Raw genomic sequence first — 27805 nt, forward strand, 5'->3', positions numbered from 1 at the left:
ATGGACCTGTTTAGATTCAGTCCACGTTTGCGCTCAGACAGTATGAGCAGCTCAGCATCTCAGGGCTCTAGGTCCAAGGTGCTCCTCCGCCAGCGTTTGTCTCAGCTGTTGACCTGCATAGAGGACATGAGCTCTGACGACGAAGCCAGTGAAGAAGTGTCCCGCACGCTGGACGAAGCGTTTCAGCTCTGCGGGTCCTCCATTCCCACAGACGCATTCAGGTTGATATACGCATGTGCTTGTTAATGTATACAGAAGTTTACACTGATAAACAGGCAGGAAGTGTTTGCATTTATCTGGATGTCTTTGCAGTTTGACACTTCTTAGTGGTTTCCTATTATACGATTAAAGAAAATGCGGATGTTGAAAAAGTAAATATGTTATTAATATTCTTCTTTTCTTTACTTTATTATTTTTCCAAATGTCCAAGAGCACAAACTGTTGAATGCTGTGTTATATGTTGCTGAAATGAATAAGTACGAATGAAAGTAGACATAGAAATAAAAAATAAATAAAGTAGAATTTAATATTAGGATTAAGATTAGGATTAAAATGTTGTTTTCCAGTATTATCATTTGTAGTATTACATTTGCACACCACCAACTGAAGATAATAACTTGGGACTAGGGTGTTTACAACAAGGCAAATGTAGCAATGCAATTGATATTTGTCACTGTTTTCTCTTTTTCCATCACTTTGGTCAAAACACTGACAGGCTGCACATGATGACCTGGAACGTGGCCACAGCAGAGCCTCTTGAAGACGTCACCTCGTTGCTGCAGCTAGATGTCCAGCGCCCCACAGACCTCTATGTGATTGGGTGAGAAATAACAATACTGAATCTGGAATTTAAAACCTTGTCAGAAATGGAACTAAAGGATAAAAGTATCTCTTTTTGCCAGTGTGTGTTTTTTCATTTGTTTGTGCCGGCGTGTGTCAGCCTGCAGGAGGTGAATGCCACCCCTGTGAGGTTTATCTCTGACATGTTAATGGAGGACTCTTGGAGCCACGTCTTCATGAACACACTGGCACCCAGAGGCTTCGTCAAGGTGAGAGAGGACAGAGGGAAGTTACACATTTGGTTGCTGTGTATTTTGTGTGTATGTGGATGCGTGTACCTAAACAGTGTCTTTGAAAATGTATGTAACCATGGGGCTACGTTGCTTAAAAATCCTCAAATTATTTTAAAGAAAACATTGCTTTTTATTTCTTCTGTAAAATAGTTTTTTTAACTTGAGTTTCAAATGACATACTGTATATTAGGCACTGTAATTTGTATTATATGAGAATAAATATATTGCATTAAAGTTAAAATTAAATGAAACAAAATGCTACAAGTCTCAAACTGTAAGTACACAAGTCAAAAAGAAAGAGGGTGTGTACTTACAGTTTGAGACTTGTAGCATTTTGTTTAATTTAATTTTGACTTTAATGCATATATGTATGCTCATATAATACAAATTACAGCGCCTAATATATGTCATTTGAAACTCAAGTCAAAAAAATATTTTACAGAAGAATTAAAGGAAAGGTTTTCTTTAAAAAAAATTGAAAAATTAAATAAAAAAAAAATATTATTGAAATCTATCTCCATATCTGTCTAGGTCACATCCATCAGGATGCAGGGTTTGCTGCTGCTGGTTTTTGCCAAACAAATTCATCTCCCCTACATCAGAAACATCCAGACCACCTACACTCGTACTGGCATCTTTGGCTACTGGGTAGGTTATCACGATGGGAGCGCTGGTTAGGTTAGCCCTGAACCTTAAACAGAACAACACTGTTAAACTCTGCACACCAGGAATCCCATTGCCATCAGATGCTGTAGAGTTTAAACACAGTATGAAAGGCCTATTGTGTTTGTTTAGTGAGATGTGCAATAGTTTTGACTGAATGAGCACTACAGTAAAACTGCTGCGCTACACTGGGGCAATTACTTGCAAGACAAATTGTCTATTCCAAGTTAAAGAAAAAACATCACCTGGCTGAGTAAAGACCAAACTTTTTTTATTCATAGTAAAAAGAAAAGTAGTGATAGTGGGGGGGTTAAACTACAATATATTGCATTTTCCTGTAAATTCTGCAGTAAAATGAATCTGTATTTTTACTGCATCATTCCTTAAAGAAAAAAATGTTTGTTTGTTTGAATCTTTGGAAATCCACTTTATCTTTCACTTCACATGCTGTATCCCTGCCCCTCTGTTTATCTGTGTCAGGGTAATAAAGGAGGAGTGACCGTGCGTTTTTCCTTCTATGGCCACATGGTGTGCTTCCTTAATTGCCACCTAGCAGCTCACATGAACTACGCTCTGCAGCGCGTTGATGAGATTGAGTACATCCTGGAGACACAAGAGTTTGACATCGCTGACACCCCACATGTCCGGGATCACAAGTTAGTGCACTGTACATAGGGGCACACACACACACACACACACACACACACACACACATACACACACACACACTGTAAAATAAATATGCACTTTGGGTTGTCGTATAGAGAATGAAGTGAGGCTCCATCCCTCTCACACAGGTTGGTATTCTGGTTTGGCGACCTGAACTTCCGCATTGCAGACCACGGCTTGCACTTCCTCCGCTCGTCCATCAACAAGGAGCGCCTTCATTTGCTGTGGGACAAAGACCAGGTGATGTGTTGGAAAAAGCACACACATGCACGCATACACACAATATCACACATTCACTAATTTATTTCATGTTCCTGCAGCTCACCATGATGAAGAAGAAGGAACCCTTCCTGCAGGAATTTCAGGAAGGGCCATTAAATTTTAAACCCACCTATAAATTTGCCCGTAACTCTGAAACCTATGATACCAGGTAACTCAGTATACACACAAATACTCAACAGGTTCCTCAGATTTCATCTGTGCTCTTGTTTCCGTTTGATTTGTGCACAGCACTCCGAAGACATGGTTGGGTTTTAAGTAAGACTCACTCTATTTTTTTAATCTATGTTTTTGTATTGCATGCCCCGCAGTCCCTTATTTCTTAGACACTGCGCCTTCTGTCCTTTTTCCTGAAGCTTTTGCCACCACGTCTTTAGTTGAAACGACACATAACCCCAGAGACGTACTAAAGAGGAACCGAAAGCAGTAAACCCTGGTGTCTAGATTATAGTGGAACCATCCCTGACACTAGCACCATGTATGTGTCTCTCTCAGAAAGAGCACTGTTGCGCTGCCACTAACCATATACAGACCCAGGCCCCTGCAGCGCAGAAGCACCACCCTCTTCTTCCTCCTCATCTCCCTCACCTGGGGGCTGCTCTCTGTGTGGTTGGGGGCATGGTACAGGGAGATAGACCCGCCAAGGTGGGTGTCTCCATAGATATACTGAGGAATATGAGTGGGCCCCATAGAATAGGCACCTTTAAGGTTTAATACAATCACTTAAAGGAATATTTCACTGCTGGAAAGATGAATATATCTTTAAATTGGGTCACTTATGTAGTAGAAATGTGATTTTCTTTTAGAAATTGGTGCCTTCTAGGCCGAGAAAAGCCAGAAAATGTGTTTTTGGCTCATGTGGATGAAAGACACCAAATCCCAGAATGCACTTGCTTTGCTTCACTACGAGGCCACCCCAAGCCATGCCTACCGCTTACAGAGAGGCAGTCAACTGAGTCAAGTCTATTGTGTTTTATTGTCATTTCAACCATATACACGAAACAACTTTTCACTGTGGCTCAAGTGGTGTTACACATTTAAAATATATAAAAACGACATACAAAACAGGCTACATTTAGTGCACAACACATTATAGGCTCCGTAAAGTTCAACTAACACATTGCATTAGCGCTTGGTGTAATCACCGAGTATAAACAGCCGTGAATTTGCGTGGAATGTAGCTAGAATGATCGGCATTTAACAGTCACAAACTCCACCAGCGGTGAGCAGTAGTTGGATACAAGCATACCATTTCTGCACCAGTCCGTATTAACACAGCCCACCTCCATGAGTTTTATCCGGCGACACAGCAGGGCTAGCAGGCCTGGTAGCTGGATAGTCCGGTACACTGTTGTTCAGCCATGTTTCCACAACAACGTTGGGAGTTTTGTTGAAGTTGGATGTAGTCCAGTTTGTTGTATAATGAGTCGGACACTTGCAAGCAGGATGGATGGAACAGGTGGCCTGGCTAGCGTTAGCTTTCCACCTAGATCCTCCCCTCGTCCTGCTTTCCACACACCGCTGAGGATGTGCCCTTACCGGCTACCGGCATCGAGCAAAACCGCAGGCTAAGGTGCTGGTCTCCGTAGCAGGTGAAGCTCGTGTAGTGTGTCGAGTATTCTGCCTGTAATAAAGTTTCCTGCATATTCTCTGATCTGTACTAATGTATCCCGGTGGTACACATGTGTGGTAGTTTGAATGCACATAATTGTTGTAAAAGTTTTCGGCTGAAAAGACCTTTTATATACTGTCTATGGAAAAGACAGACCCTGTTTAGCGAAACTTCAAGATGGATGACACTCGGCTTACTTCGGCTCACTTCGGATAAAGACAACAGTCCAACCCCCTATGGGCGGGTTGAAAACATGCGGAACTAGCTGGCTGTAGTCCACAGACGCTGGGCAAAAAATGCCTCAGATGACGCAAAAATTACGATTTTTGCGTCATCGGAGGCATTTTTCCAGACACACAATACAGAGAAGTCTCGTCTCAGGGGGACATGAGGGAGGGAAGCACGGTCATTCGAAAATACTACCGGGTTTCTACTGATACAAAGCTTAATGCTAAATCGGTGAAGTATCCCTTTAATAACTGGAGACACTGATATAAATGACAAGACACAAATGGGATTTAGTAAACACAAATAACCTTGATGAATTTCAGGGATGCTCTGCAAATTCATTATACCTGAGAAAACTCTCTGTACTCAGCATTGCATTGTTTGTTCTTGCATTATGTATGTGTTGCTTTTTATAGTGAATGTACATATATGTACATAATACTAATACCATGTGAAATTGTATTGTCCACTTGGGACATCCATTATTTATCCACAGCATGCTACATTGTAGGTATAGCTCTGCATTATATGTGCGTGTGGTGTGTGTTTTTTCACATGTAGTATTGTTTCCAATATTTTTGTATAAGAATAAGAATTGTCACTTAAGTTGACATAGATAGACACAAATGGAAATGTGACACATCTGGTAAGAATTACAAATAGAGAATTCAACTCAATCTCAAATTTGAAGCTGTGTGATCAACACCTGCCTTTTGCTCTGCTCAGTGGCAAGAAAAGGAAACCGGCCTGGACGGATCGGATTCTCTGGCGCATCAAACCCAAAATCCAGACTTCAGAGGACGATGATGAGAAGGCATCGACTTCTACTGATGATGAGCTCGATGAGTATCCACTCCTGGTCACTCAGGACAAGTACACCAGTGACATGAGCTTCGGAGTCAGTGACCACAAGCCTGTCATTGCAACCTTCAGTCTGGAGGTGAGAACAATCTCACTGTAAGACCCCAGGACTGTTAATCAATACATTTTTTCCTTCTAAAACAACCACTAAATGCAGTTTTTTCCCGCATTATTAAAGCTCCTTCGATTTCCTCCTGTCTTTTCCTGCAGCTGAGGAAGTGCTTTGACACACCACTGGTGCACGTATCTCCTCTGGGTGTATGGAGCGCCGACCAGGATGTACTTCTTAACTACACCATCCAAGAGGACTTCATGTCCTCCACATGGGACTGGATCGGCTTGTACAAGGTACTGGGACAGACATAGAAATATATATATATATATATATATATATATATATATATATATATATATATATATATATATATATATAAATACAGGAAACATTTAAACTCTTGGGTTTATTCTCCTGTAGGTGGGATTCAAGAGTGTGTTCGATTATGAAACCTTTTTTTGGGTTAGAGAGAAGGAGTTGCCAGAGATAAATGAAGTCATACAGGTAAGTAGTGCAAGTTCTATCATGTTTGGACAAATACTATATGAATTCTTGCTTCATTAATATGCATGTGTGTGTGTGTGTGTGTGTGTGTGTGTGTGTGTGTGTGTGTGTGTGTGTGTGTGCGCGTGTGTGTGTGTGTGTGTGTGTGTGTGTGTGCGTGTGTGTGTGTGTGTGTGTGTGTGTGTTTTGGCTGCAGTTATCTGTGGATAAGGATAAGGTCCCTCTGCTGTGTGGACATTATGTTTTGGGTTACTACAGTACAAACATGCAAAGCATCGTTGGCCTCAGTGCTGACTTCCAGGTAAGTGTAGCACTATCACATCTGTAGTTATACTTTATTATGTGTATCTAATTTTCAGTTGTTTACTCAGAACAGGATTGTGTCATTTATGCCCTTAGACACTTTAGTCTGTGCTCATTAACATCCACTGTTGTAGGTACTGCCAAAAATAAAAGAAAGGGCTTGACTAACAATAAAATCCTTGATGCCAAATAGTACTAAGCCTAGTTTCTCTGAGTAATTGTTAAAAACAAATACAACTAAATAATTGAAATGTCATCCTAATTGTGTCATGCATGTGAATAGGGAGGACAAAAATTAGAAACACCTCTCAGTTTATTGCACATTTCTGACAATATCCACAAAAACAGAACATTAGAAACATTGTGAAGGTAGAATTTATGGCAGAGATGTTGTATTGAATTCCAGTGGATTGTACAGATGTACCTAATCAAGTGGCCACCGAGTGTATAGTTGCCGTAGGAAATTTGCGTGGCAGCGGCCTACTTAGTTTTGATCTCATCTTTGTTTCGATCTTGCAGATCCTGGAGTCAAAGCGTGCCGTCATGGAAGGTCTCGTTCCTGAGAACATCAATGGTCTCAACGAATAAGAACAAATTCACCACAGCGCCACATCGTATTCCTCTCCCCTGGAAATGTACTGCTGATTCAGTCATTAAAAAATGGCCACCACACTGTCACATGGACTGGAAACTTTAATTTGTTGTTTCCAACTGTGCCTTTAAAGAGTTCACTTTAAGTCAGATTCACTCTTGAAGGAACAGTTTATCTACAAAAAGAGAGGCATTTTTTGCCCGTTAGAGCAAAAAAAAACTATGGAATAAGTTACGTTTTGTTTGTGAAAGTAGTGGTCATATACTGCAGGTCAATGCCGTCCTTGGTCAAATTGTATTTGAAAATACATTTTTATGTTTTGGTTTGGTCTACATTAGTGCCAATGCAGAGGATTCTACAATAATTCTAAGAAAAATCTGCTTATCATGGGAAACTGTTGTTTAGAAGATTCTGTTGATGCAGGCTGTTTTCTTTATATGTGCTGTCCTAATGCAGAAGGATGCATTTGGTAATTGAGTTTTTCAAATTCTTGTTATTTTATTATTATTGGACCCAAGTGTTTTAAGGTGAAATGGTAAAGATGGGAGACACATTTAAAATATAAATCCTCTAAGAACATTTAATGATGTTCTTAATGATGTTTGATGTGGACTTTTACACTGAGGTGTTTGAGTCTTATATTGCTTTATAACAAATATGTGTCATGTACATGAGATCATATAGCTAAGTCTAATGTGTACCATGACAGACTCTAAGGCAGTGAACAGAATTATATTATTAATAAATAAATTTATAAAATTCTTAATCGTGTTTTAAACTTCTTAACTCTAGTTTCTCACAATAGTGCAATACATGATGCTTTTTCTATCCCAATGCAAACATTATGATTATTGACAAAGAATAAAGTGTTAAAATGCCTGTGTGAGTGTGTTTTATATTGAAATTGTGTGTAATTGATTGATTGATATATCACATTCACAGAATACAATCATAAGCATGTATGTGTATTGGGATGTGTTTCATTGTGGTAATAACATCCAGTACAGTATATGAAATACAGGTTGTTGGTTAGGGAAGTTCTGAAAGAAAAAGCCTCTCAAGTTCAGCTTTGACCACTGTTGAAAGCAAGCAGAACTTCTGTTTCTCCTGATGAAAATGTGTTAACCCCCACCCCCAATATGGTCTAATTAAAAACTGAAAATTAGCAAACTGACTGAGCGATAGCCTAGAAATCTAGACGCACCCTAGCGGCAGCAAATTTAATTTGCAGCCAGGGGGGTCTAGGCACTCTCCGTTGGCTTGCGAGCTGGAAAAACCAAACTGGTCAGGCCAATCACATCGTGTATAGAGTCAGTAGGCGGGCTTATGGCTGCTGCTGCTGCTGCTGCTGCTGGGAACAGCGGTCTTCTGGAAAACTTGGAGTTAAGCTTTTCTTTGAGAAAAGAACAAAGAACGGCACTGAAATCATTCTTTAAAAAAGGAAGATGTGTTCGGAGTTTTGCTGACCGGATACGGCAAAAGTTTAATCTATCAACTAGCTCTGCTACCTTCTTCGTTGCTCTGCCTGGTTGTAGTGCTGTCCTATTGCGTGCAGAGGGAATTTGAAAGACAACCGTTTATCCCGCCCCTCGGATTGAGCCCTGTCAATGGTGAGTTCCCAGACCCAACATCTTGATGTGGGTCTGGCTTGTCAGGCTAACTGAGAGAGTTTCTTGGCATCTTAGGAGTAATTAATTTGTGATCGTAGATATTCTTGAAAATGATACAACCTGTTTTACCCCTAAGGTTAAGGTATAATCAGTGGGATCATAATACATTACCAATAATTCAGGAATGTAACCTATAACCTATAACATTTTATTTAACGCCAGAGTGCTAGCATACTACGACATCACACTATTCTATGACACATATGGGGACATGGTTTAAGACTAGGTTCTAATTTATATTTTATTTTATATATTATATTTTATTTAATACATTTATTTAGAAACCATCATTATTATTATTATTATTATTGACAATAATAATGTACTCTTATAATCAAACACTAATAACATAAATGCATTTTGTGGTGGAAGGAAAAAATGTGGAACCTCTTTTTAAAGTGTTTATTTTGACGTAAACCACAAAGTTGATGTCGAACTTACAGAAATATTATAAAAGTAATGAGTACGGCAAACCAACAGAGGAAACACTGTGGACGGTTCTACCCATATGGCGCTACCCTACATTACACTCCCATAATACCTTGCGCAGGTCCGTTCACTGACAGTCGTTTTTGTAGAGTCTCTCCTGTGAAGGCTCTTCGATGTTATACACGTGGGGAGTTTGAACACATCGCTACCTCGCTAAAGGTAAGGTTTTAGCACATGTACGTGTCAATTCAGTGTCATATAAAACTAGACAGAGTTGTGTGAACAAATTACGGTTATATTACTCTACTGCGATCGCTGCTAAAGGGAATTAGGTGTCCAAAATGTTAGCTAACAGCAGGTTAGCGGAGTTAGCTTAACTTACTGAAGCACCCATAGGCTACGGTTGACTTTGGCTAGCTAAAAGTAAACCGCTAAACAGTTAATTTCAGGTGATACAATTCGGTCAAAATCTACATTATACATTATGTTGCTTAGTGTCCTGTTTTCTAAATTACCGTTAGTTAACGTTAATGGGTATTCTGCTAACGTTACAATGTTGCCTAAATTGAGAAATGGCAACCCATCAAAATCCAGCGTTATCTACTTTAATGCAAATACAACGCAGCATCCAAGAGCCCCAACACTTAGCTAATACATGATCTATTCACCTTTACTAAGGGACTGGATGTGTTCTTCTTTCAACAAAAATAACGTTTAGATTTTACAGCAGGAAACTCTGCCTCTGCCGTTCAGATCTCCCAAACACTAAGAAGAAACAACATTAACAGTTGCCTGTAGGCGTTATTTATTTACATTATGTATAGAACATACGTGATTATAACTTCTTTATAGTCAATATAACGTGTTGTTTTTTAGGTTAAGATCCAACTTCGAGGATGACGAGTGAGGACGTGGAGCGGCTGTTGATCCAGTTTCAGGATGAAGAAGGGGAGGTTCTGGGTTCACCTTTTGATGTGCCTTTAGACATCACCCCAGACAAACTACAGCTCGTCTGCAATGCACTGCTACAGAAGGTAACCAGCTGCCATTATATACTGTAACATAGATGTAGAATGTAAGTTGTGATGGCTGCACATGAAAGCGTTCCCTATTATATGTTTAGCCAGGCCAATATAACTCAAATCTGAAATTTTAAATCCAGTGAACATCTCTTGTTTTTTTGCTGTTATCCACTGTAGGAGGAGCCAGTGCCACTGGCATTTTTTGTGCGCGGAGAGGCTGAGGTGGTGTCCAGTCTGAGATTGTGTGTGCAGGCTCTTGGGGTTGAGACAGAGCAAGTTCTGCCAGTGGTGTACCAGCCTCAGGCTGTGTTCAGGGTTCGAGCTGTGGCCCGTTGTACCAGCACACTACAGGGACACACAGAAGCCGTCATCTCGACTGCTTTCAGCCCCACCGGCAAGTGAGTAACTCTTATGCAGAACAGCTGCCTTTTTGTCACGCTTTTTTGTACTCTGATTTGTCTACGAGTCCTTGTAATATAACAACAATTAAAGGGTGTGAAACTATAAATCATGTTTCGTACACAAACCCATGGGCAGATTTAGACTAGATTGACATTAAATTGTCATGTTTGTTTCAGATACCTTGCGAGCGGTTCAGGTGATACCACAGTGCGTTTTTGGGACTTGATGACAGAGACGCCCCACCACACTGCCAAAGGTATGAAACCACTTCTATAGGGAAGCATGATCTGCTGTGCATCAAGATACAAATGATTGATTAATGGGTTTAGACACCATTGAGCTGGATTCTGCTTTATTGAAGGACACACACATTGGGTACTGAACATCGCCTGGTCACCCGATGGCAAGAAGCTGGCTTCAGGGTGCAAGAACAGTCAGGTCAACTTCCAACACACATATAGTATTAGGATGTATGCCATGAGTGCAGTGTATTTATTTTGTTGTGGTGCTGTATATGTAGATCTGTCTGTGGGATCCGGTGACGGGTACACAGTTGGGAAAAACTTTGACTGGACACACCAAGTGGATCACTTGGCTCAGCTGGGAACCTCTCCATCTGTGAGCACTAAATTCATCACTTTCTCATTTATTTATTTTTTATTGCTGCCTATGTTACTGCTGATCCAGGCCGATTCAGATGCAGCTTCTGCACTGATACATTTTAGCTGTGAAACTTTAGAATTACAACTAAAAGCCTTTTTTCACAGTGAACATTTTGACATGTCACATTAGGAAAAACACAGGTGTCCAAATATCAAAATGGCTGAATTCCATTTAGCTGCTTTAGTTTTGGGGTCCGTCCTCGCGCATGCTGGCTCACTGTCACACTGTCAGGACACGTGAATAGAAAGGAGCTATCGTTAATGCTATTAGCGACACCTGTGCACACAGTCAAGTCAGTGCAGACCTTCCATCTTTTCCTGTTAGTACAAAATGTTACAGTAATTGAGTACTTGAATGAGTGACTTACTCCCCAAACAATACACTAAAACATTGTTATATAGGGAGCCAAAGTAAACTGGATCACCTGAGTTCTGTTCCAGAATTAAGAAAATTTCATTAAAATTACTTTGACATTTTCCATGTTTTGACTAAAACCGTGTTTGCTCAGTGGGTAGAGCAGGCGCACATATACTGAGAGGGTTTATGTCTTGATGCAGAGGTCCAGGGTTCGAATCCAACCTGTGACGATTTCCTGCATGTCTTCCCCCCCTCTCTCTCCCCCTTTCTCAGCTAGCTGTCCTGTCAAAATTAAAGGCGGAAAAGCCCCCAAAAATAACAAAGAATTCTGTCCTGATTTACTGTTTGTCTGATCTGCCTCTTCCTCTCCCTTTCAGTAACCCAGAGTGTCGGTACTTAGCCAGTAGCTCCAAGGACGGCTCGATACGTATCTGGGACACTGTGTTGGGGCGCTGTGAGAAGATCCTGACTGGACACACTCAGTCAGTCACCTGTGTGAAGTGGGGCGGAGATGGACTTCTTTACACATCCTCCCAGGACAGAACAATCAAAGTCTGGAGAGCCAAAGATGTAAGTGTGCGTGTGTGGGGGGGGGGGGGGGGTGTGACTTCTTTAAATGTTAATTGCCACTGACAATGAGCTGTAAGAGGCTGTGTGTCAAAGCAAGACTTAATGTGTGATAACTTCTATTTGTGGGTATAGGGTGTCCAGTGCAGGACTCTGCAGGGTCACGCCCACTGGGTGAACACCCTGGCTCTCAGCACAGACTATGTCCTGCGCACTGGAGCTTTTGAACCTGCAACTGCCACTGTCAACCCCCAGGACCTCACTGGATCATGTAAGAATCATGTAACTTTCTTTAAGGAAACAGTGCTAGTGTGAGCATTTCCTACTCTTTGAAGAAGAGGCTTTCTGGCTTATATGTTTTTGTTTAACAAGCATTTTTCTTTTCCCCCAGTGGAAGAGCTGAAGGCGAAAGCTTTGCAGAGATACGATAAAGTTAGAGTAAGTACAGTTGGTTGTCTGTATTAGTGTGTTAAATTCAGTATGTCCCTTGTATCAGTACCCTTACTCCTGTTATCGTGCTGCAGGGTTCAGCTCCAGAGCGCTTGGTGTCTGGATCCGATGATTTCACCTTGTTCATGTGGAACCCTGCAGAAGACAAGAAGCCTCTGGCCAGGATGACTGGCCACAGCGCTCTGGTCAATGAAGTGCTCTTCTCCCCAGACGCCAGGCTCCTCGCCTCTGCTTCATTCGACAAGTCCATTAAAATTTGGGACGGACGCACAGGAAAGTAAGAAACTCCTGAATCCATGTGTAATACTGTTGTTGTCCAGGCGATTGTGCTGTAGGCAAACAATTTGTGTGTTTGGCACCGAGTAATTATGTCTCTGCCTGCTTGTCCACTTTTCCAAAGGTACTTAACTTCCCTGCGTGGCCATGTGGCATCTGTGTATCAAGTGGCGTGGTCAGCGGACAGCAGGCTGCTGGTCAGTGGTAGCAGTGACAGCACACTTAAAGTTTGGGACATCAAGACTGGGAAGCTGAACATGGACCTGCCTGGCCATGCTGATGAGGTGAGGGAGGGACAAGTGCTGCCTCCTCATAGTTGTATATTAATTGTGTTTTTTATTTAATTTTTTGTCAAATTGCCTTGTTTCTTGTGTGTAAAGGTTTATGCAGTGGACTGGAGTCCTGATGGACAAAGAGTGGCCAGTGGCGGGAAAGACAAATGTCTCAGAATGTGAGTGAAATCCAGAGAAGCAGTCTTTATCTTTGGGTCAGTTATTTAAAGTTAAATACCAGTGATTCCTAACCCTTTGGCCCTGTGTTGTAATTCCAGATGGAGACGATAGCCGCACATCTGTTCACTTTCATAACTTTGGCAGAGGATTTCCCATCTTCTACTATCAAGACACCTGACGGCTGGAGTAAAGATGGCTACACTGTACCTAATCCACCCATTTGGCTTCATTACACCGTCTGTCAACAATGGCATTGTGTCAAGGAGCTCTAACCCAGTCATGATGCAAATGCTCTCTCCAGGTTTCGAAAACCATGTGGAAATATTAATGCTGTAAAGGTGTTTAGCGGAGTGCTAATGGAAAATGGAGAAGCTACGCTGTAAAATGTGTCAGTGTTAGCATCTCAAATTGAAAGGGTTTCCATTCATGTAGATGCTGTTTTGTACACATCAGGGGTGCTGACATGTTGTAAAGAACTTAACTCTTAAGTTTAAAGCCTTATTAAAGGGCCACGCCCATCTGCAGAAACCCACAAACATTATGTATTTAAAAAATAAATACATAACTTCAATACAGAATATAATGTAAGGAAATGAGATGCATACATAGAGATTCAAAAGGGATTTGACTTTATTAGGTGAACTATATACTGCAGGTGACAGGTGGACCAGTGAGGCAACAGGTGGGAGTGTTTTAATACCATCCTCTGTGATGTTAATGCCGACCGCTCGCCCTGCACCTTCAGCCTTTAATCTCCTCTGTCCTGTGCTCGGCAAAGCCTCAGTCTGCTGATTTTTCTGACGCTGCAGTGAGGCCAAATGCCACCAGCTCTTTACTCTCTGATCCTCCATCCCACTGAGGAAAAACCAGACTCACCATTACAGTTAGAATAACCTGTTTTACTTTCTGTATTTAACCGGCTTTGTGAATATTTGATATGAATAAATATTTACATCACAACTTTAACCGTGTCAGACAAAACCTCATCACCTGCTTGACGTCACACGTCCCCAACGTTTAAAGACGCTGCTTTAAATTAAGTATTGGTTGCAAACCCTTGAGCAAATGCTTGGGTGGTGGTCTAAAAATGGTGGAGGAAACCAACATGGGATTAATCTTACCCATAAGTATTTAGAGCTCTATAGCATAGCATGTAGTCCACTTCCAATTCATTTATTAACATATTCCTATTAAGACAATCCAAACCTATAAAAAAAATAAAAGCAACTCTAACAGTTTATTACTATGCAGATACATGTTTTTCATATGCACAGAGGCTTTTAGATCATTTGTCACACATCTTTGAATACTTTTTTCATAAGTCATAATTTAAAGTTTTCTCTGGCCACTTGGCCCATATTTACACATACACCTCTGACTATAGTATCTAAATTACAAGCTATTTTTAACACACATCTCCAGAGTCACACAGATTGGGTTTATCAGTCAGTTTATTGAAACCATGTTATGTCTAAATAATTTTTTTCCAGAGGTTTCCACATCTGATCATGTAAGTCATAAATTTTTTCTGACATCCTCCCAACATATTCCACAAAATCTCCTCATTCTGCACAACAGGATGTTCTGAAACGTGAATGATCAAATCTGATATATTGTATGATGAGGTACATGTGCTGTTGGCCTTTTTATGAAAAGCAGCAAAGCGTAAACGCAAAGATTATATACAGTAAAAATGTGCGTTAGTTAATGAAAACAAAACAGTAAAGATTAAACAATATGTTGCTCTTGGTTTAAAATGTAATAAAGATTTGCTCCTATCAGGGATACTACATTGGAGATTCTACTGAAGTAGTTTGGCAAAGAGGAGTAAAAGGCTTGTGTGGTGCAACTAGGTCCATCAAAACCAAGCCTTGCTTAAATACCAGTCACTTATGTTATCAAGCCTCTGAAATATCTACCTTTCCCTTGTTGTCGCTCAACACATGTAAACACTTTATTAGACAAGAATAAGTGCATTCAAAGATTGCTAATTTCATTGGTTAGCATACAAAAGGCTTGTGAAGCAGGTTAGCTTGAGGTAAACAAAGAATATCAAAGTGACATAATATCTGACTAGAGGACAGTCTGTTGGATGAATAAATCAATAAGCACAAGAAAACATTCAAGGCGCAAGCGCACTGAAGTCATATGGCTTACATAGTCGGACACGTCATCTCATCTTGAGTAGAAGTGAATTCACTTACGTTTCAGCACCTGCATGGAAATAGCAGACTGACAAAGTATTACTGGTCAAATATTTCAAAAGAAAGCCTTCACATGCAGCTGTAGAGAACTCAACCACCTACCGAACCGCTCAGTAACCTGTCTGATGTTTAAAAATGTAATAACGAGCTCACTAACTTCTATTAACGACTTTCATCTCCTCTTAAGACTGCATGTGAAGATAGTGCTACGTATGGATTTTTTTTTTCTACGTGTGCTTCATGACTACTTGTATCAGGTTGTAACACTCCACTCCACACTGACTCCAGACCAGTTTGTGTAGCCTTGATAAGCCTGCGAGTCCTGTTATCAGTCGGCGAGTAACAGGACAGATGCCACATCAAGATCAATGCAGCCATACTCCGCAGCAGGCCATGAAATGCACAATGAACAGAATCGAAAGGTCATCACCAAGACGCAGCGAGGAAATACCGCAAATGTTTTAGTGAGCCGACACTACAAGCACAGTCAGGTACGCAATTACAACACAGAAGTGTAAAAGTACTGCACAGACATCTTAAAGTACTGCAGCGAACTTGTTTCTGTCCAGTAGCATCTCTGTTCTTCGCTCAGTATAGTCAGGACTCAGTGAATCAAAAGACACGTTTATGGTTTCAGTACAAAGTGTTCACTCTACAACTCTGTACCATAACAGTCGTTGAAAGCTAAAACATTAGACATACGTAATATCCCTTTCTTAACCAAGTTTTCTTTTTCTTCTCCTCCCTCTAATGTGAACCTTTGGTAATAAAAGTATGCGTGTTTCTTTTCTAAATACACTTTCTGGTAATAAGACTCAAGAAACATTTGACTTTGCCTTTTCCTGTCGTCCAAAATAAAAATGATCCCTCTTAATTCCTAAGTGACCACAAAAGAGAAAGTGGAGAAATGCAAAACTGAGTCTCTCTCCCTCCCTTTCTTTTATCACCGTTTTTAAGGATATGCATTTATTTTTATGTAACAAAGTGGAAGCTGGTAATGATGAAGTGCCATCTGCCCAGGGCAATGCAGAGAGCTAGTATGAACTAGAATAGAGGTGTTCAGTTGTGCGTAGCATGAGGCACTGGTCTGTGCTTCCCTCCGGACCTCTGTTGCCGTCTGGCCAGTCTACTGGGTCTTCCACACATTGTTGAGTAGTTTGACCACCTCCTCATAGATGACAAAGACTATGGCCACGTCCAAGCACACGCGGCCAAGCCTGGGCACTGTTCCTTTGTAGAACCTGGGTACAAGATGAGGTTAGACGGTTTGTCTATAGTAGTGAAACCTAACAGCACACGGCATGCACCAGGAGCAGGATCATGGTTACTCACGCCTGTGGTCCTTCATGCTTCAGGATCTGGAAGGCACAGTCCACTGTGTTTTTGTAGCGGTGGGCCTCCAAACCCTACAGAAAACAGAGTATTAAAAATGACAATCCTGATGACCGTAATAAAATCACCACATGGTGCGTTTCCTACCTGCATCCTGGTCTTTACCACATCCAGAGGTGTATTTCCAAAAACACTGGCTGCTCCCGCCGTCGCTCCAAACATCGCCGTGACAATTGGGTGCATGTCTCGTCCTGGGTCGTCACCTAAGAGGCCAAATCCAAAAGTTGAATTCATGGGGAATGGAGGGAAATGGGAGAAGAATCAATCCACTGGACAGAAAAAGCACTAATACTGGTCAAAAACAGGGACATTGGGCCTCATTCACCAACCGTTCTTACGAAGAAATGTGTTCTTAAACCCCACTTACGCACTTTTTACGAAGATTCTGACATTCACTAATGTTTTCTTATCTTGGATTTGTTCTTAGCTAAGAACGAATTCTACGAACACTCAAGAGCACTCTTACGCACATTTGAGTGATGACAATTTGCTCCAAATAATTGGTTACTGCATTTTATTTAATTCTACAGTTGTTTACAATGATAGTATTGTACTGTAATGTATTTCTGATCATTTGTTGAAAAACAAAATCAGTATGCAAAGAAACACTAACACTGCAATTTACATAAGCAATTAAACTGACTAAATCCTGCGTTACTTGGTGATTGATCACGCTATTTATTGGGCCAAAATGGAGTGGTTTTTACTTCGTTACATTTTGCAGCAATTATCTATACTTTCTACTCCATTACATTTCTACAACGTTCCGTTACATTTTCTGATCAGTTTTTCCCCCTGCCAAAACGTCTTCCTGACCGTCGCACGTTTGTCTCACCAGTGAAGTTTGGTTGCCATAGATATATATGGGGCACCGCTGATCCTTCATCGGCTTCCAAGCCGGCTCCGGTGCTCCAGAGCCCGGGCACATCGCCGCTGACCCTCGGTAATACAGCCTCCGGTAAAAGTGAAAATGAAAATGTTTGTTTTTTATTATTCCCGTTTTTAAATCATAGTTGCCTCTCCACAGCGTCGTTTACTTCTCCGCCAGGCAGCGTAACGCATTCATATCTTATTTATTTGGCTGGACCTTTTCACATCTCCTCCCCATTGTCACTGCTTCACACACTTTATTTGCTTACATGGTTAAAGAACATAAAACCGTCTTAAAATGCATCCATGAATAAAACCAACTGCATTCCGATTCTAACAACATATTTCCGTTTTATGCTGGTTAGGATAGGAACTTCTTTTAAAAGCCAGCTGGCCTTGTTTGTGGTGGTGGACATCTTCTACTTTTACTAAAGTAAATATGTCTCTGGTTATTTGTACTTTTACTTAAGTACTGAGATTCAGTACTTCCTCCACCACTGCAATGTACAAGTCATCTGCGACTCTGACAATTATCTCTTGAACGCAGTCTCCCGCTTCCCAGGAGGTGCACAGGAAATGTCATGTCCTTTATATGGGAATTTGCGGGGCATTTTCTTATGCTAATTAGGAACAACTGGCACGCGCTTTCAATTACGAAGACGTGGGATTCATCAATCCTAAGAACACAGGTGTGAACAATTCAGCTGTTTAAAAACACATCATGAATCCGACGTAGACTTCTCTTAGGGACTTTCTTAAGAACATATTTAAGAGAAAACTTAGGAAGATATTGGTGAATGAGGCCCATTGGATTTTGTTTTGCAGTCAGTAGGCTTTCTTACCTTTGTACCAATTGCGCAGCGCGTTCATCACATAGAATCGGATGGCCTGATTGGTTCCTTGCTTGAGCACAGTCGCCGTCAGACCTTGATACGTCCCCCTCACGCCTAAATTAGTCAAACCGATTAAGTTTCTTTATGGAGCACAAACCACACATATGATTATTGGTAGTTACAGACTCGGTTATCAAACAAAATGGAGCAGAGCCAAAGTGACAGCACAACAAAAGATGTAACAAATACCTGTGTGAGAGCCACTTATTCCATGTTGAGCGCCCCTGCTCTCTTACCCTGTTCTCTGATAATCTCACTGACTCCGTGAAAGAAGCCTCTGTAGCGAGGTCTGAGCGAACACTGGTCATGGATCAACTTCACCTGGAGGATGAGGGAAGAAGCACCTCATCAGTCCATTGTTCATTCAGATCATTGTTGATAAAAGCTTCCTACAGTCAAAGAAATGTGTAACAGCATCCAGCTCCACCAACCTTGAGCGTCTCCATGGGGCAGACGACCATGATGGCCTCCGCTATACCTGCTCCTAAACCACACAAGAGGCTCCGCGTGTTGTCTAGCCGACCTGTGGCGTCTCGCATTGGGTTGCTGAGAATTTCAAACGTGCCAAACCTGTGAAAGATAGGAAGGTGAAACATTCGAGAATAACAAGGGTCAAAATAAACAATAGAGTAACATTTGTGTGATGGAATACACCGTAACCAATTTGTTCAATGACCAAATTAGACGTTTTCTGACTCCACAAACAACTGACTCAACGGTAGTATCAGTATACCAACTCCAGTAAGTTTGTAAGTAGGAGTAGTATAATTGATTAATTGGTTAGTTGATTGACGTTTGATTTTTTTCAAGCAAAAATAGCAAACATTTGATGGTTCCATGTCCTCAAATGTGAGAATTAGCTGCTTTTACAAGTTGTACAAAACAAGACATTTGATGAGATTAATAAATCGATAATAAAATACTAATTAGTTGCAGCCATTCAAATTTGGCCATCTTTAACGTAAGTACAAAGACATGCTGAATCACTGCTTTTACATCAGTCGACTGTTGAATTAATTTCAAGTTTACCACCCTGCCTATCTATGATGCTATAAAGCAAAAAGATGCCAGAGACAAATTGCAGCTCCATCTAATTTATCAAGCTTTTATGTATTTTTTTTACATTCAATCTGTGAAGTAAAATCTACTATATATCATGTGTGCATCTTCACCTCACTGCAGACTTGGGTATTGATCCATAGAGCAGGGAGCTGAGACCTCGATACAGCCCTCTGAGCCCGTGATCTTGCACAGTCAACTTCACACAGTCGCCTGCACACACACATTGCATCCAGGAGTGAGTAACCCAGCAGAAGCTTAGCACACAAACCTGCAGTCAGGCAGCAGTCATACATGTCCCAGTGACCTACCGATCCCTCTGTATCGTGGTGGGTTGGCTCTCTCATCTAGCTGCAGCTGGGTCTTGACATACTCTGTGGGGAAGGTGATACAGATCTCTATTCCTCCTGCAATGCCACCTGAGTGAGAAAGGATAGAAACACAGGATTTGTTGACTCACTGTGCAGAATTGTTCTTGAATAGTCTGGGAACAGGAGGAACTCACTAGCGTTTCTATTTTCGTAGTAAAAACATGGGATGGATTAATTGCAGAGTGGTGTTTCTACATCTTTCCCCTCTTTGTGTTTTAATTAAATGCTAATGTGGTGTGATTACACAGCAGGGCCTGCATTGAGTTGGAAAGAATAGCTGAGGGCTACTCAATGTAGATCTGCTTCTATTCAATATGCAGCATAAACCGTTTAGCATATTTAGAGATGTTTATAGATGAATGCAAATGAATCAAATTTGAGCATTTAAATAAACACACAACAGACACACGCGACTACTATAGCATCACTGGCTGAGTGCGTTTTGACCCAGTTCTGCATGGACAGTCTTAATGGGCGACAGACTGAGATTAGACTGAGCTGTGCAGAAAGCAATAGGCGACTATGAGGGGGGAAATCTGCGGACTAAATGAATATTTGGGTTGCAAAATCAACCTGCGAGGATGGCCTTTCCAGGATGCGTGATTTTCCTCCCCCCGACTGCAGCAGCCGCGAGGTTTCTCCTCGCCCCGTACGGCGGCTGGTGGGCCGGCAAAAAGCCCAGCCCCGCCGTGGCGGCCAAACGCTGAGATGGAGGTTGCTGATGTGGAGTTGAGCTCCGGCATCCTCTCCTCACACTGCAGCTATCGCACGGTCCCTCACACACCGAAAACGGCTTCAATAGGGACGACATTTTGGTCTTTGGGGCAGGTTATAGAAATCTCCCACTGTGGCGATGGTCCCACTCGGACAATATGTCAGACAACAACAACACAGGAAGGTGCACCAGTGCCGGTGTGGCGAGTGAGGGAGCATTAATATTCAAATAGCGGTCGGGCGATCGGGCAGGCCATTGGCTGCAAAATGTCTTTACTCAATCACATGACTTTGCCTGACTTTTGGCGACCAATAACGTGGAGGTTGCTGTTTTGTTAATGTGTCGAGGTTAATTTCTAGTCTGACTGTCAAATGCAATGATAATCCACAACAGTTACCAACCAGTATTATATAATTTTGCTTAAATATAACTTTTTTTTCTTTCTATGATCTAATAAAGGTTTATATTACTATATAAAGGGTGTCTAACATACACACAAGATAGATAGGGTACACTATCAATCCCAATAGGACATTATGTTGTAAAGCCAAGTCACAAGTACAAAAAATAAAATACTCAAGGAGGTATGGTACAACAAAAAGCCACAAATAATTATATAATAATAAAAACCTAAGTAAAGTGACTGACCCACAACTAGGACCATATATGCCAAATATATGCATGTACACAAAGTGTGCAGGGATAATACCCAATAATACACTGCAAAGTGCCATAAGATTAGAATGGATGTATAGGCTACATTTACAGAAGTGTGTGTGTGTGTGTGTGTGTGTGTGTGTGTGTGTGTGTGTGTGTGTGTGTGTGACATGTATGTAATAATAGAAAGCTATTGAGGTATAATACAGAGACTAACACTAATAGTTATACTCCAAGAGCAATGGAATGCTGTAATAATAATATGAATTAGAAGAAATCAAATGAATAAGATTAAAAAAGTATTGAACCAGAGTTTGATACATTGCTGCAGCCTCTTAATCCTTGTTCCCTTAAATAGTGCTCCCGCCATGCCAGAGCACAGACACACACTGCCTCCCCCCATCACCCTTTACAATGAAACTAGGTCAGTGTTTCCACCCACAGCCCCCACCCCCCTGAGAAAAACAGAGAGCCAGTCAGTGGCAAAACTCCAAACTACAATAAATTATTATTCTTCATTTTGGGTCATTGATTTGAAAAACAGATGAATTTAATGCTTCATTAATTTTATTTATTTATGTGTGATCATACAAAGGGGCAGACTTTAGCGAAAAAGTCCAGTTCAGGAGCGAGATGCAGGTAGGAAGACAATAATTCCTTCAGCTGGTCTTCCTGCTCTTCAGTTTCGTCATTTATTGAGTAGACTCTCACCTGGAAGACATAATGATAAACAAGAGCATTAGTCTCATCTCAGTATATGTCCAGATTTGAGCAGTATCTTTTAGTATCTTTTTCTCACTCTGATCTTGTTGAGTAAGCTCTTTTTTGTCAGTCTGATGTGTAGCAGCCTCTGCACAGTGCTGATTTCCAAGAAAGCCCAGATTCTCAGCTGCTCCAGGCGCTCACACACCTTAACCAGTTCCAACAGCTCTTCATCCAGGGATTCGCTGCAGTTGCTCAGGTCCAGGCTCAGATACTACAGACAGATGAGATAAAGGTTAACTACAACTCATTCATGTCCCACATTTCCTCTTCCCCAAACCCCTTCATTGCTATTCTTTAACTATCCCTTCTTTCAGTTTAACACCATCTCTCTACGCTTTGCACTCTGTAATGCTGCCAGCTCAGCACCCTGACCTGCAGACTGTGCCTGTATCGAGGCAGCATGCGACAGAGGAGCGGCAGGGTGCTCCAGTTTTGATCGGGGGAGTAGAAAGCTGTCATGGAGTATTCTGTCAAGGGAATCTCAGGCAGCAGTATCCCTGCAAGCCTGTCAGTGTTGATGATTTGGTCCACTGTAAGCTTGACTTTCAGGCCAGGGCAGCTTGATGCCAAAGTTGCCCATGAGCAACCACACACCACCTTGACAGAGAGACAAAGGAGGGGAGATTCATTTTCCCCAGTGGTATTTCATTTTTTCTTCTTTTTTTCCACACCTAGGACTTCTTATCTCACAGCACCTACACTATTATGTTGCCAAGAGGAACATTTCACTTGTGTGTGTCCTTACACTCAGTTCTCCAAAGCTGACGTCTATGATTTTTCAATAATAGCCTTCAGTGTCATCACACTTTGGCCATCTACATAAGCAGTTAGGTAATTTTCATTGGGGATAGTCCACTGGAGCAATGGCTGCTATTTCTCATTTTTCAGATAAGCAAGTAATGTGATCTATGTATGTCTTACTTACCTGTTCATGGGGCTCATTCAAAGTACAGTGCAGTGAAAATGTTTGCAAGTAGGTGACATCTCTCCATCCTCGCTGTCTGTGCTGGAATGCCATTAACAGCTCATCTGACAAGCAGGAGTAACTCAGGCTCAGGTCGGTGAGTCCTTGCAGGTAGCGCAGGATGCGGGGCACGTCAGAGTTACGGTGGACTTGCAGTTCACCAGAAAAGAATCCCCTCAAGTCCAAAGAAGAGCACCGGGGGTAGTAGCACCTCTGTGAATGTGCCAGGACAGAAAGCACCTCCAGACCCTATGGTTAAAGGATCAGGAATCAGAAACGGATCACATTTTTTTAAATGCCCTCAGATGATGAGGTCTGACTTATTTCTTTGATTACCCCTGGTACTTTGGGGAAACCCCTGCCACAGTGATATATCTGCTGAAACACTATCTTTGGACTGGTGTTGTAGTCACCTGATTCATGCAGATTCGCATCTCAGTCAGACAAACAGAGGTAAGCCTTGAGGCCCCTCTGCGGAGGAAGAGAATCAGGCAGTCTACTAAAGACTTCCTGAGCTCTAAAGTCCAGGAGGGCTGGTCCAACCCCAGTCTCATGAGGGAGAGGGACTTCAGTGGTGCATTTACTCTATGGAGACAAAATCATGATCAGGAAATTGTCAGTTACAGTCTGATGGATTGGGATTAATTGGGGTGTTGAATTGTGTAAAACCAAAATCCTGTTTGGATGGGCCTGAAGGAAACACACTCCTTTACCTAGTAAGCTCAGAAAATAGCCCGCTGATGGCTTGCTCCAGTCGCCGGGCTACTAAGGACCTGCGTGGAGGACACACACACACCTCCAGCTGCTCCAGGTAGACTCCCAGAGAGCGGACATAGGCCACAGCAGAGCAGTATTCAGACTGCCTGTATTTGGACAGCCGACCATTGAAGTGGAAGAAGTGGGAGCGCCAGAGAGAGGGAGAACGCATGACATTGTGCCAGTGGTGACAAACCAGGTCTGCATTACTGCGATTACGGTCAGTGAGAAACCTGAAAACGTGCCGCAAGCACACATCAGGAAGTGACCCCCAACCGCTCACCCTCTCTGAGCTACACCCATGACCTGCAACACTGAGCACTTGTCCCATCTCTTCTTTTCTGTCCTCTTCTCCACCAAAGCCCTCCTTCAGAGTGCTGTCTTCTCTGTTTTGCAATGGGAGAAACTCCTCATCCATTTTTGTTTCTATGATTTTGGCACACAATATTCTATAGTAGAGGCTAATCCCTCTTTAGATTTATTTAAATTCTGAAATGTGAAAACTGGTACTCGGTAAGAAATGGGAGACAGAGAGATTGCCTGTTGCTACAAGCAGTGAATGGAACACTGTGGAAGAACATACTACAGAACGTTAGGGTTATATTGTGACATCACAATAAATCCATTCTTAGTTCAGTTCTCCATTCAGTTTTATTCAAAATACTTGGAACCTCAAGGGGAAGTTCAAGTCAAGTTGGTTTGCAAACATAAAACTTATAACAAAAAATGAATTGACACATAAAAAACATTTTTTTTAATAAAAAAAAATCCATTTGACTGGATGGATTGGTTGACCACTCTATCTTTCTTTCTTTCTTTCTTTAGTTTTGCACAAAGTACAAAGTCAAATAAGAGAGTGGACATGTACAATATTTTTCAAAAAGAATAGGAAGCAAAAGCAGAGGTTACAAAAACAACACGTTAACTTATTAAGATTTATAACCACAGATATTAGTGATTTATTATTGGATTGCCAACATTTATAGCTGCATTCTACCTAAATGATAGGATGAACACCTGCCAAAGGAGGGTTTCTAAACCTGGCAACCCTAAATGTGTTCTTTGTCATTGCTCATAATGAATCTTCAAACATTTGTAAATGACTTATTAACTATTAATAAACATATCACATATAAGCCCTTTTATAGAAACACATTTCTGATGGTAGCTTTGCTAAAAGTCTTAAAAGAAATGTGTTGATTCATAAATAACTGTATATGGAGTTTTGAGGACTTGTGTTTGGACAATTTTTTAAATGTATTTGAGAGCTATGGTTAACGAAACAAGCATGCTTTTTATCATGTTCCTCTCTCTCTCTCTCTCTGTTCTTTTTTTGCAAAGAGAGGCCTACATCAGACAATCAGACTGATTTTGTCCACACAGTTTATTTGTATTAACACAATATTAAAAATATCACAGAAACTAAAGATGAACTCAAAATGAAATAAGGAATCGACATGGCTAAACTAAACAACAGAGAGTTGTTTACAAGATTAGGCAGATATTGCACATAACAATTAGTTATTAGTATTTCCTGAGAGCATTAACACAGAAAGTAAACAGCTTTTTTTTTAAGTAAAAGCAACATTTTTCTCTGATGATGACTCCATTTATTTCTTTGAGTCCCTCTGCTCTTCAAACAGGAAACACTTAGCCTGTGCAGAGATAAAGAAAACAGTCAGAGGCTCTCTGGTAAACAGAGTGACATAATCTGTGGTATGTTTGGTGGAGACTGTGAGCGTCTCTATGTCTGTGTGTGTTTACAAGTGTCTGTGCCAACCTCATGCCAGCGCAGTGTGTCAGGGGGCAGCCCCAGATGGCAATGGGGGCAGGTGTGTGTCTGATCAGGCACTTCCTGGTTCCTTTGCCCCCAGCCGGGACCCTCACTGCCCCACAGGGGGCGGCATGTGGAGTGGGAGGACCAAGCTACGCCAAAGTGAGGTCGAGGGTCTGTCTGGTAGCTCACTTTCTGGCCACTAGAGGGCGACGGTGACAAAGGATCTGAGTCTTCCTGCAACACCAACAGCAACACAGTCCAAAACAGGATTGCACAACATATTTTACAGGTCAGTTTTCGGAGGTGAATTTGAGTGTTTAACAGCAAAGAGGCAAACTGTAGTGATTTCAAATCCTGGAGCTGCTCAACACAAACTGAATGGATAAACAATGCAGATTTTACTGGGATGTATTGAACTCATAACAGCATGATGAAACTACATCAAGCAGTTCTACCAACCCACAGACTCAATATAACTTAGTCTCAATGGGCCAACTCCCAAAAAGTGTTACTCATGAATTTAAGTATTGATACACACCCTCAGAGTCAGATTTCTCTTCTTGAAGTTATTGACTTCTTTAAATTATTGAGCAGCTTGATAAATAATAGAGGGTTGTTAAGCAAATTATTTGACTTTAGTGTAATGTTAGAATCAAAAGCAATAACATATGGAAAAATGACCTTTGATAGATAAATGTATGAACTTGTACATAATATATGTCAGCCACATGCGGTATGGCATGTCTAAAATAGGATTCATTTATTCCATACAAACTTTATATTGTACACTTTGTATATTTGTTTAACATGTTCTTCTCACTGGGCCTTTACTCTGTATTCTAGAACTTTTAAAACTTTTTTAAGCATTGTAACGCCAGTTGATACACATCCTACAAAATTATGACAACCCTTTTCTTTTGGTACTATGAATTAATATGAATGAATGTTTTAGTTTTTTTACCACACAAACTATATTTCCTCTGATCTCAGTAGTTCACAGAAAAAAGCACAAAGATGTATTTCCATAAAGAAGATATGGATTCCCTGTAAGATCAGGCTGCTTTATATCCTTAAAATGGCAAATTTTCTTTGCAAGAGGTTGTCCATTCAGTTTGTTTTTGTGAAATTACACAGCTATTCTAAAAAAAAAAAAAGCTTTTCCACTTCTCAATGTATCTGATCAGCACTGTCACACAGTGAAATAATGTGTTTAGTCAGAAATGTTAAAACCTGTTCAGGAGTTTCAGGACGATACTCTGAGTCAAGAGACCTCAGGCAATACCAGCAGGGTTCAGATGGACGATCTGCAAGAACACAAACACAAAGGTACTAAACCACGGTTCTGTTCAGCGTGTGTGTGTGTGTGTGTGTGTGTGTGTGTGTGTGTGTGTGTGTGTGTGCGTGTGTGTGTGTGTGTGTGTGTGTGCGTGTATGCACGTGCGTGCGTGCGTCCCTTCGTGCATACGTGTGTGCGCTTACGCTGTGTTTTGTTGGAGGGATGAGATGACACTGAAGGGAGGGTCAACTCTTCCTCTGTTGGCAGGGGGGACAATGGGTGGAAGTCAGCATCGTCCTGTGTGTTTGTGGCTAGGAGAGTCTCCTGTGGTAAGGTCTCTGCGTCACTGATACATAGATCCTCCCCCCCGACCTTCATCATTCACACCAACCAAGGGACAAACACTTTGAGTAAAGATTTGTGTTGTACCAATTTATTTGAGTTAAATTTACTCTGAGGGTGAATAATAATAATCATGCTGGTGTAGTGTGAATTTTGTCCTGTCAAATATGACCTGACTGGGCTCTACCTCTCCATCACAGGCTGAACTCTCGGCCTGGTCGTTTTGGGGCTCTCTGTTCTCCTCACTGCAGCTCTGAGTCGGTGTGTCAACCTGGGTAGAAGTCGTCCCACTGAGGTTTGAGAGAGAAGCAGCAGAATTAAAAAACATGCCCTCCTAACCGCCTGACTAGAAGGTTATCAGCCAATCAATCTTCAGCTGATTACACTAGCGCAGCTTCTACTGTTACACTCAAGACGAGCACCTGTTTAGGCAAAACATTCACTCTCTCCTTTCCTTACCTCTGGGTGCTCTCTGCCCGTTCCTCCCTTTCTTCCTCCATCCCTGTTCATGTGTCTCCCTCCCAGGGTGCCTGATGTGTTATTTCCTCTTAATTCCACCGTTCTTTGACTTTTCCCTCTCTTCCACTGCCCCTGTTTGTCCTCCTGTCTGTCCGCCTCTCTGCCGTCTCCCCTCCCT

General features: G+C 41.5%; 5 protein-coding genes across 6 annotated transcripts; 2 read left to right on the forward strand and 3 right to left on the reverse strand.

The window, feature by feature from the left end:
- Positions 1 to 7009, forward strand: inpp5kb (inositol polyphosphate-5-phosphatase Kb). The gene is made up of 12 exons (XM_078266727.1): positions 1 to 221; positions 716 to 820; positions 941 to 1049; positions 1605 to 1721; positions 2217 to 2392; positions 2534 to 2645; positions 2726 to 2835; positions 5251 to 5464; positions 5596 to 5733; positions 5861 to 5944; positions 6141 to 6245; positions 6767 to 7009. The coding sequence occupies exons 1-12, from the start codon at positions 1 to 3 to the stop codon at positions 6833 to 6835; spliced, it is 1560 nt and encodes a 519-aa protein (XP_078122853.1). The 3' UTR covers positions 6836 to 7009.
- A 1204-nt stretch (positions 7010 to 8213) lies between these two features.
- nle1 (notchless homolog 1 (Drosophila)) lies at positions 8214 to 14093 on the forward strand. Of its 2 annotated transcripts, none has more exons than XM_078266078.1 (13): positions 8214 to 8449; positions 9815 to 9972; positions 10138 to 10358; positions 10539 to 10618; positions 10724 to 10800; positions 10883 to 10980; positions 11760 to 11952; positions 12085 to 12220; positions 12341 to 12387; positions 12474 to 12676; positions 12800 to 12959; positions 13056 to 13126; positions 13226 to 14093. In XM_078266078.1, the coding sequence occupies exons 2-13, from the start codon at positions 9835 to 9837 to the stop codon at positions 13236 to 13238; spliced, it is 1437 nt and encodes a 478-aa protein (XP_078122204.1). In that variant the 5' UTR covers positions 8214 to 8449; positions 9815 to 9834; the 3' UTR covers positions 13239 to 14093. The 2 variants fall into 2 exon arrangements, with proteins under 2 accessions (XP_078122204.1, XP_078122202.1); XM_078266076.1 differs by lacking the exon at positions 8214 to 8449 and adding an exon at positions 9073 to 9157.
- A 467-nt stretch (positions 14094 to 14560) lies between these two features.
- slc25a1a (solute carrier family 25 member 1a) lies at positions 14561 to 20809 on the reverse strand. The gene is made up of 9 exons (XM_078266079.1): positions 20490 to 20809; positions 19857 to 19964; positions 19659 to 19758; positions 18918 to 19056; positions 18723 to 18807; positions 18436 to 18540; positions 16811 to 16926; positions 16664 to 16737; positions 14561 to 16572 (listed from the first exon to the last, which is right to left on the reverse strand). Exons 1-9 carry the CDS (start codon positions 20725 to 20727, stop codon positions 16458 to 16460), a joined length of 1080 nt encoding a protein of 359 aa, XP_078122205.1. The 5' UTR covers positions 20728 to 20809; the 3' UTR covers positions 14561 to 16457.
- A 1064-nt stretch (positions 20810 to 21873) lies between these two features.
- LOC144527306 (F-box only protein 39-like) lies at positions 21874 to 24191 on the reverse strand. The gene is made up of 6 exons (XM_078265216.1): positions 23731 to 24191; positions 23431 to 23602; positions 22979 to 23266; positions 22426 to 22650; positions 22088 to 22264; positions 21874 to 21999 (listed from the first exon to the last, which is right to left on the reverse strand). Exons 1-6 carry the CDS (start codon positions 24189 to 24191, stop codon positions 21874 to 21876), a joined length of 1449 nt encoding a protein of 482 aa, XP_078121342.1.
- An 897-nt stretch (positions 24192 to 25088) lies between these two features.
- Positions 25089 to 27765, reverse strand: LOC144527663 (uncharacterized). Its single transcript, XM_078265870.1, has 6 exons — positions 27628 to 27765; positions 27356 to 27458; positions 27030 to 27198; positions 26781 to 26854; positions 25554 to 25784; positions 25089 to 25428 (listed from the first exon to the last, which is right to left on the reverse strand). Exons 1-6 carry the CDS (start codon positions 27666 to 27668, stop codon positions 25384 to 25386), a joined length of 663 nt encoding a protein of 220 aa, XP_078121996.1. The 5' UTR covers positions 27669 to 27765; the 3' UTR covers positions 25089 to 25383.
- Between the last annotated feature and the right edge of the window lie 40 nt (positions 27766 to 27805).

This window comes from Sander vitreus, chromosome 13 (assembly GCF_031162955.1).
Source record: "Sander vitreus isolate 19-12246 chromosome 13, sanVit1, whole genome shotgun sequence".
Classification (NCBI taxonomy): Eukaryota; Metazoa; Chordata; class Actinopteri; order Perciformes; family Percidae; genus Sander; species Sander vitreus.

Bases quoted from the DNA above. Each gene is read 5' to 3' on its own strand.
- inpp5kb (XM_078266727.1), top strand. From the start codon at position 1: ATGGACCTGTTTAGATTCAGTCCACGTTTGCGCTCAGACAGTATGAGC. The intron at 1,050-1,604 runs GTGAGAGAGGAC...ATATCTGTCTAG, and splicing joins CACCCAGAGGCTTCGTCAAG to GTCACATCCATCAGGATGCA. The intron at 6,246-6,766 runs GTAAGTGTAGCA...TCGATCTTGCAG, and splicing joins GCCTCAGTGCTGACTTCCAG to ATCCTGGAGTCAAAGCGTGC.
- nle1 (XM_078266078.1), top strand. From the start codon at position 9,835: ATGACGAGTGAGGACGTGGAGCGGCTGTTGATCCAGTTTCAGGATGAA. The intron at 10,981-11,759 runs GTGAGCACTAAA...TCTCCCTTTCAG, and splicing joins AGCTGGGAACCTCTCCATCT to TAACCCAGAGTGTCGGTACT. The intron at 12,221-12,340 runs GTAAGAATCATG...CTTTTCCCCCAG, and splicing joins CCAGGACCTCACTGGATCAT to TGGAAGAGCTGAAGGCGAAA.
- slc25a1a (XM_078266079.1), bottom strand. From the start codon at position 20,727: ATGTCGTCCCTATTGAAGCCGTTTTCGGTGTGTGAGGGACCGTGCGAT. The intron at 18,808-18,917 runs GTTGGTGGAGCT...CTCATCCTCCAG, and splicing joins GCCCCATGGAGACGCTCAAG to GTGAAGTTGATCCATGACCA. The intron at 16,927-18,435 runs GTAAGAAAGCCT...TTGGCCTCTTAG, and splicing joins GCTGCGCAATTGGTACAAAG to GTGACGACCCAGGACGAGAC.
- LOC144527306 (XM_078265216.1), bottom strand. From the start codon at position 24,191: ATGGATGAGGAGTTTCTCCCATTGCAAAACAGAGAAGACAGCACTCTG. The intron at 22,265-22,425 runs GTCAGGGTGCTG...ATCTGTCTGTAG, and splicing joins GATACAGGCACAGTCTGCAG to TATCTGAGCCTGGACCTGAG. The intron at 22,000-22,087 runs GTGAGAAAAAGA...TATGTCTTCCAG, and splicing joins GCTTACTCAACAAGATCAGA to GTGAGAGTCTACTCAATAAA.
- LOC144527663 (XM_078265870.1), bottom strand. From the start codon at position 27,668: ATGGAGGAAGAAAGGGAGGAACGGGCAGAGAGCACCCAGAG. The intron at 26,855-27,029 runs GTAAGCGCACAC...GTGTTCTTGCAG, and splicing joins TCCCTCCAACAAAACACAGC to ATCGTCCATCTGAACCCTGC. The intron at 25,785-26,780 runs GTTTTAACATTT...TTGGTGTTGCAG, and splicing joins GTCCTGAAACTCCTGAACAG to GAAGACTCAGATCCTTTGTC.